The 8127-nt window shown below is 32.7% G+C and overlaps 1 protein-coding gene across 1 annotated transcript; it reads left to right on the top strand.

Moving 5' to 3' along the window:
• Positions 1–1538: 1538 nt before the first annotated feature.
• On the top strand, positions 1539–6254 carry LOC147815830 (uncharacterized). The gene is made up of 3 exons (XM_087156606.1): positions 1539–1635; positions 1717–4119; positions 4306–6254. Exons 1-3 carry the CDS (start codon positions 1539–1541, stop codon positions 6252–6254), a joined length of 4449 nt encoding a protein of 1482 aa, XP_087012732.1.
• The last annotated feature ends 1873 nt before the right edge of the window (positions 6255–8127 follow it).

Genomic DNA, 8127 nt, shown 5'->3' with positions numbered 1-8127 from the left:
TATTATCAAACTTTTTATGGATTTGCACGAAAAAGAAATTTTATCTATTGATTTTAATTTTTAGCTTATTATTTTTATTTATTTAAATTACCATTGATTTAAAATTGTTTTACTCATTAGAAACGCGTTTTAAGAGCACAAACATAAACAAAGCAAACACGGGGTTACAGATAGCTTTGTGATCTTCGAGCTAGTAAAAAATAATTGAATGTGCAGTATAAGTTGAAACAGAAGGTATTTAAACAAGAAGTTAGCTGTGAATGCATATATATTGAACATTAATTTTATAAATTAAAAAAACATAAGCATTTTTTTAAAATTTAACTGTTTTTTCTTTTTTTTTCTTTAGAAAGCTTACCGAGTTTTAGAAAAAAGTAACGATTTCACTCGATATTTCCGTTACAAATACTTGTACTTTTTCCCTAAAAAAGTAACGAAAGTGCAAGTAAAAGTACTAAATTTAAAAAGTAACGAAGTACAAGTAAAAGTACGTACTTTTTACTTGTACCGGCGGTACAAGTAACGAAAGTAAAAGTACTGCCATATATGATCATAACTGCACTGTTCGAGACTAAGAAAATTTTTAGAATTGGTCATACATATCTAGAACTACTGAACAGATTTTAATGAGATTTGTTTCGAACATAAGACGATATTATTATAAGTAAATTCACCAGATTTAACGAACATGCATGATAATGTTGAGGATTTATGATAACAGATGGCGCTGAGCGCAAACAATTTTCTTATTATTTTTTCTTCTCTTCTTAAGTTTCAGTTTGGATTTAACCACTGAACCACAATGAAATAAAATCCTCTTTATTATTACAATTTGTGTAATTATTGTCGAATTATTGTTGAATTCGAAACATGGTGCTATACCGGCCGAAAAGTAGGCCACCTGCATGAAATGTAAGTTAACATTTGTTTTGTTTTGGTCTCCCTTAAGTCGGTAATTTATTTTGATTTTTCATTGTATTAATTGTATTGTATTTATTATAGTAACGTGCGAGCTGTTTATAATGGATGATTTTGAAAAATTAAAGTCCAAAAGAGCAGTAATCAGACAGCTGATTACAAAATTAATAAATAAAATTGATAAATTGTTATTAGAAATACTTCCTGATGAGACCTTGTATGATTCACTAAATCAGTTAGTAGAAAAAAACGAAACCTTAAAGGATCTTGATTTGAAAATTGAAAATTATTTTGTTAAAAGCGATGAATTAGAGAGTGAAATTATACAAAGTCAAGAGTATCAAGATCGAGTAGTGGCTTATAAAGGCAAAATTGAAAGATATTTACTGAAATGCCAGACTACAAGACAGGAAGTAACGATTAATAGTGGTAGCAATAATTTACAAGAAAATATAACTTATGGAAATATCTCGCACGTTGCTAACGTTAAATTACCTAAATTGGAGATAAACAAATATTTTGGTGATGCCTGTGAGTGGCACAGTTTTTGGAATAGCTATAACATAGCTATACATAGTAATGAGAGTCTTAAAAAAATTGATAAATTTAATTATCTTAAGATGTATTTAGGGGGAGTTGCTTTGAGTGCAATTTCTGGATTCTCATTAACTGAAAGTAATTATGATTCTTCTATTAAGTTGCTAACTGAAAGATTTGGTAGGCAAGATTTAATTATTAGTAGTCATATGAATAAACTTTTATCAATTAATTCTGTAAGAAATTCATATGATATTAAAGCTCTACGTAAGTTCTATGATGAATGTGAAATCCACATTCGCAGTTTGCAATCAATGAATGTAACAAAAGGTAGTTATGGTAATTTACTCTGTCCTGTTATTTTGCAAAAGCTACCAGAGGATTTAAATTTAGATTATAATAAAAATAGAAAATCAAGTGTAGATTTTGACATTGATGAATTAATTTCATTTATTAGAAAAGAGGTAGAATGTAGAGAAGCCTCACATGTGTTGTCTAATAGTTCTAAAAAACAAAGTGTTCATTTTGAAACACAGCAACGGTCAGAGAGCCATAGTAAACATAATTATAATCGAAAGTTCTCATCTTCCTCAGCATTAGTTTCGGCATCTAACAACATATTTTGTTTGTTTTGTAATTCCAAAAATCACGAATCGAAAGATTGTTCTCTGACCATCGAAGAAAAAAAACAAACGCTGAAAGATCAATTTCGCTGTTTCCGGTGCTTAAAGAAATATCACACATCCAAAAAATGTTGGAATAAATGTATTTGCACACTATGTAAGAAACCGCATAGCGAATTAATTTGTGATAAATCAGCAATAAATAATGAGTCGAAAGAGAAAAACGATACTTTGGCATCCGTTACCGCTTCATGTGTTTCGAAACGAAAACAAAATGAAATTATCTATTTACAGACTTCTTTAGCGTATTTGATTTGTGGTAATGTAAAGAAGTTGGTTAGAATTTTATTTGACTCTGGTAGCCATCGCAGTTTTTTGAAACGGGATATTTGTAATGAGTTGAACCTCAGGACCATTAAAACTGAACGGTTGCATGTTTTCGGTTTTGGAGAAAAAATTTCCAAGGGGTGTTCTTATGATTTAGTGAAAGTGAATCTTCAGAACAAAAACGATAAAAAATTAAATGTTTGCATTGAAGCATTTGTAGTAGAAAAAATAACGTGTGGGAAAATAGCCGCACCCCATGAGAGAATTAAACAATTAGCAAGGAAAAATAATATTTTTCTTTCGGATACCGGAGAAATTGCTGATATAGACATTTTGATCGGCGCCGATTTCCTACATGACGTAATCTTTGATACGTCTTTGAGGCTCGGAAAAGGGCTCGTTGCAACCGATAGTTTATTTGGTTTTGTGGTTCAAGGGAGATTCATGAATAATTGCCAATTAAGTAGGATTGTAAACAATACTATAATATCTGATGTTGATTATTCTTTGTTTTGGAACCTTGAAGGATTAGGAATAAATACTATGAACGAAGAAAATGTTGATAATAAAAGTGAATTGTTAAAAGGTTTTAATTCTGATTTGCATTTTGAAAATAATAGGTATAGTGTGCGACTTCTCTGGAGACCAAATACAAAACATTTGTTAAATGATAACTTTGAGCTGGCTTCAGAGAGGTTTGACAAATTAAAGAGGAGATTTAAGAATGATAAATCCTTGTTTGAAGAATATAAAAAAGTTATAAAAACTTACGAAAATGAAGGGATAATTGAGAAAGTTAAAAACACTGATCCCCAAAATTATAAACAATGTTATTTACCTCATAGGGCGGTTATAAGAAACGATAAACTAACTAGCAAATTAAGGATTGTATTTGACGGTTCCGCGCATAAAAAAAATGAATTGTCTCTTAACGATTGTTTGTATATTGGGCCAAATTTATACCCTGATATATATGAACTTATGCTAGCGTTTCGGGAAAACAAGATTGCTTTTATAGGGGACGTTCAACAAGCTTTCTTACAAATAGGGATTAATGTAGAAGACCGAGATGTCACAAGATTTCTTTGGTCAGATGACCCCGATAATGATTCGTCTACATTAATTTATAGATTTTGCCGCGTACTATTTGGTATCAACTGTAGCCCTTTTCTCTTAGCGGCTACTATTAAAGAGCATATTAAAAAGTTTGCAAAATCAAAGCCTCTTGCGTATGAATTACTAAATGAAAGGGTATATGTCGATGACGTCATAGGGGGAAGTGACAGTACAGATACAGCATTTCAAATAAGTTCTGATTGTGTTGAAATATTTCGGGATGCGGGCATGGTATTGAGAAAGTTTCAAACAAATGATAAAAAATTACGTGAATTATGGAAGAATGCAGGTATAGATGTTCAGAATGAAAAGGAATCGTTAGGTCAATCAGGCTTTCCATTTAAAGTTTTGGGAGTTTGTTGGGATCCTAAAAAAGATGCATTTTACTTTGAGTCCAAATATCTGTTAAAATTGATAGACACAGGGCAAATAACAAAACGATTTATTTTGAAAATCATTGGGCGTATTTTTGATCCAGTAGGATTTTTGGGACCCTTTACAATGCTTCTAAAATCTCTAGTTCAAAGCATTTGGAAAAGCGGATTGGAGTGGGATCAAGAGCTACCCTTAGATATGGAAAATCAGTGGCGCGAAATATGTAAACAATTCGGTGAACTTAATGATTTGAAAATACCGCGTTATTATTTTTTCGAAGCAGGTAACAAAGAAATTATAAGTTCACAGTTACATATCTTCTCTGACGCCAGCTTAAAGGGTTATGGTACAGTTGCATATATTAGATCAGAAACTAGTGATGGGCATATTTCTACATGTTTTGTTTCAGCTAAAAGTAGAATTGCGCCCCTCAAAATGATTACATTACCACGACTTGAGCTACTAGGTGCCCTCCTCTCTGCTAGATTATTTCGAACTATTACTAGAGCCATAAAAATTCCGTGTGACAGTTTCTTTTGGTGCGATTCCTCTATTGTGTGTTGTTGGATAAAAACTCCTGCCATTCGTTTTAAACAATTTGTGCGTAACCGATTGGAAGAAATTCAAGAGATTACTCAACCTAAGGACTGGTTCCACTGCCCCGGAATTGACAATCCTGCCGATCTTATTAGTAGAGGTGCTTCCATGAGTATATTGAAGAATTCCGACATTTGGTGGAAGGGGCCACCTTGGTTGTCGCTTCCGACCGAAATGTGGCCAGAATTGAAACTCTTCAAAGAAAATGATGAACAAATTGAGTATCGTAAAAATGAAATCACCGTTATGAAATGTGTAGATGGTGAAGAACTTGAGTTGATAAATATCGTTAACTTTAGCAACCTCGAAAAAGTTGTTAGAATCATAGCGTGGGTAGTGCGATATTTGAACTGTTTAAAGAAAGTTAAGCCGAATATGGACACTTTGACTGCAGAAGAGCTCCGAAATTCTGAAGATATACTAGTAAAGCTTACTCAAGCAAAATTCTTCGAAAGTGAGATACGAACTCTCCAATCTAGTTTGCCTATTCCAGCTTCTTCTACTATTTTCAGTTTAGCTCCTTATCTTGATGAAAAAGGTATCCTGAGAATCACAGGAAGATTGGATGAAGGAGATTATTCTTTTGATGAGAAAAAGCCTATAATCATACCAAGACAGTCTAAATTTGCAGAGTTGCTTGTCAAGCGAGAACACGAAAATGTATTTCATTCTGGAGTAGAGAGCACTCTAGTACAAATTCGGAGAAGATTTTGGGTGCCTAAAGGAAGACAATTAGTAAAAAAGGTTGTCTCGAAATGTTTGATTTGTCGCAGATACACAGCCAAACCTTCTACCCAAATGACTGGACAGCTTCCAAAAGATCGAATTAGTGAAACTCCTGCTTTTACCGTATGCGGAATTGATTTTGCCGGACCAATCTACATCAAGGGTGAAAATGGAATAAAGAAATCATATATAGCCTTGTTCACATGTGCAGTCACGAGAGCAATACATCTTGAATTAGTCACAGACATGTCTACTTCGACTTTTCTGCTGGCATTCAGAAGATTTCTCTGTAGAAGAGGTGGTTGTCATACAATCTACTCCGACAACGCCAAGACTTTTAAATGTACCGATAAAGAGCTTCAAAGATTATTTGATATTTTGGAAAATTCCGAGTTCAAAAACTTTCTTGCTGCTAAAAGAATATCCTGGAAATTCATCGTCCAACTTGCCCCTTGGTGGGGAGGATTTTATGAAAGATTGGTAAAAAGTGTCAAAGAGCCTCTAAAGAAAATACTTCGAAAAGCTCTCTTAAATTTTGAAGAGATGACCACTATATTGACTGAAATCGAAACCATCGTTAATCTTCGACCCTTGTCCTACGTCACTAACGAAATTGGTGAACCGGAAATTCTTACCCCATCACAGTTTTTAACCCCTGGTAAAGAAAAGGCAGAGTATCCAGCCCATTTCATAGAAACCATCCATAGAGAATCCACCAAAAAGATTCTTATAAAAAGAAAAGAATACCAAGCTACATTATTGGCTAATTTATGGAAGCGCTGGAAGGAGCGCTATTTGTTTAATTTGAGATCTGCACACAACTTTACTTCTCCTAACCAAACAAAATGTTTGAAAGTGGGAGATGTGGTTATTATGGAGGGCACCACAAAATCAAAACTATTATGGGACATAGGTATTATAATAAAAGTATTTCAAGGGCGTGATGGACTTGTAAGATCTTGCCTTATTCGCATATCCAACGGCGAATATAAACGCCCAGTACAACTTATTTATCCTTTAGAACTCAATGACTGAAATGAACAATGATAATGTTTTTATTTTAATTTTCTTATTAGATTATGTTTTTTTTTATTTTCTTTCAAGTGAATATTTGCATCTCATTTCAAATTTATTTGCATTTAAATGTTATTTTTTTTAAATATGTTTATGTTATTTTTGTCTAATTTTTATGTTTAAAATTTTAGTGAACTCGGAGGAGTTCAAGTGGGGAGTGTTGAGGATTTATGATAACAGATGGCGCTGAGCGCAAACAATTTTCTTATTATTTTTTCTTCTCTTCTTAAGTTTCAGTTTGGATTTAACCACTGAACCACAATGAAATAAAATCCTCTTTATTATTACAATTTGTGTAATTATTGTCGAATTATTGTTGAATTCGAAACAGATAATAACTGAAGTAGGAAAATATATAACAATTATTACTGGATTAAACATTTTGTAAATGGGAGATATTAACCCTCCTTCAGTTTATTTTCAAGGATAAGCATGAATATAGGTCTCAAATCAAGATTTAACTGCAGAAATAAGACGTGTAGAAAGTTTCTGTACCACTTGTTCAGGATAGCTGTTTTTAATGCCTTGAATTGCTACTAGAGGTAGCTGTGCGTTGCAGCTTCCTTATTTAGAGGGGCTCAGACATGATCTAAATAATTTCCATAATATTCGATTTCTTAAGCATTGAAGTACAGATAGTGCATCCCTGGTTTATGAATTTATAGGAAGAGGGTTGAGAAACACTATCTGCAATATCTAAGAAATTAACTATTTTGGAAAAAGAAGCTTGTTCATCAGGGTATATCGAATTTTTAAATGATTATTTTCTTAAAACTGGAGAAAATAATTATTCAAATCGGGTACTTTTCCTTCTTCAGCAGAAAGTTGCGTTTCAATATCACTTTTTTTTCTAATACTGAGTTTCCTTCGTAATAAACTACTTTATGTTTTTTTAAAGGCTTATTCGATCTCGGCATATTTAAGTTTGAAAATCAAACGACCAAATTAAAAAAAAAAGTAATACTTCTAGTAATAAAAATCTCAAATGCTGTTTTAAATATTAGAAAATGATAACGGCAACGTGCTCGATGATCAGATGAAATATGAAAACAAAATCAGTGCTATTGCTATAGTAATTGTTAATTTTCAAATGCATTTTGTTAGTTTAGAGCTTTCATACCAGAAATAAAGTTTGTCTTTTATCTTGCGAAGAATATAAATTAATACAAGGATTCGGCTATGATGTCAAAGAACTGAATCTTGTGCTTACGTTTCGAGCTGCACAGCCGTGGATCTGTTGTTTACTTCTTAAAATTTAACTGCAACAAACTTGAGTATGCACAAAAATTATATATGGTTGGAGAGGTCTTCAATTGGGTATTACAAAACTGAAAAAAAATCTCAAAATCGATATTTTGAAAGTTGTGGGGGTACTGACTCTTCTTTATGGACCATCATGTTTAAAATATTCTGAAGTATGAAGACATTCACTGGGTGCAAGAGATAAATTTGTTTACTATTCATAATGAAGAATAAGCTTTCTGGTGTGTGTAGGCATCATGTGGGATCCACGCCATTTAAAAAGGCATTATACTATAACATTGTGGTATGTGTATAGAGTTGGGTTCTTAGAACTCTATAGTTTCTTAGGGTTCCTAATTTAATTTTTATAGCTGAGAGCATGCCATCTAATAGACCTCATCATGCTGAAAATTTTCCAGAGTATGAAGACATTCGCTAGCTTTAGCTTTAGATTGATATGTTGATTATTCTTATGGAGGAATAAGTTTGGTGGGTGTAGGCGTCATATCGGATCCACCCCTTGTCATTAAAAGATACTCAGTGAAATGTGCATAGAGATGGCATCTTAGAACTCTATAATATGTTCTTTAGG

The sequence above is a fragment of the Parasteatoda tepidariorum genome, chromosome 2 (assembly GCF_982258835.1).
Source record: "Parasteatoda tepidariorum strain Cologne lab strain chromosome 2, Ptep-v5.0, whole genome shotgun sequence".
NCBI classification, from domain to species: domain Eukaryota; kingdom Metazoa; phylum Arthropoda; class Arachnida; order Araneae; family Theridiidae; genus Parasteatoda; species Parasteatoda tepidariorum.
Note: the sequence above shows the minus strand (reverse complement) of the source record. Positions and strands in the feature narration are given on the sequence as shown.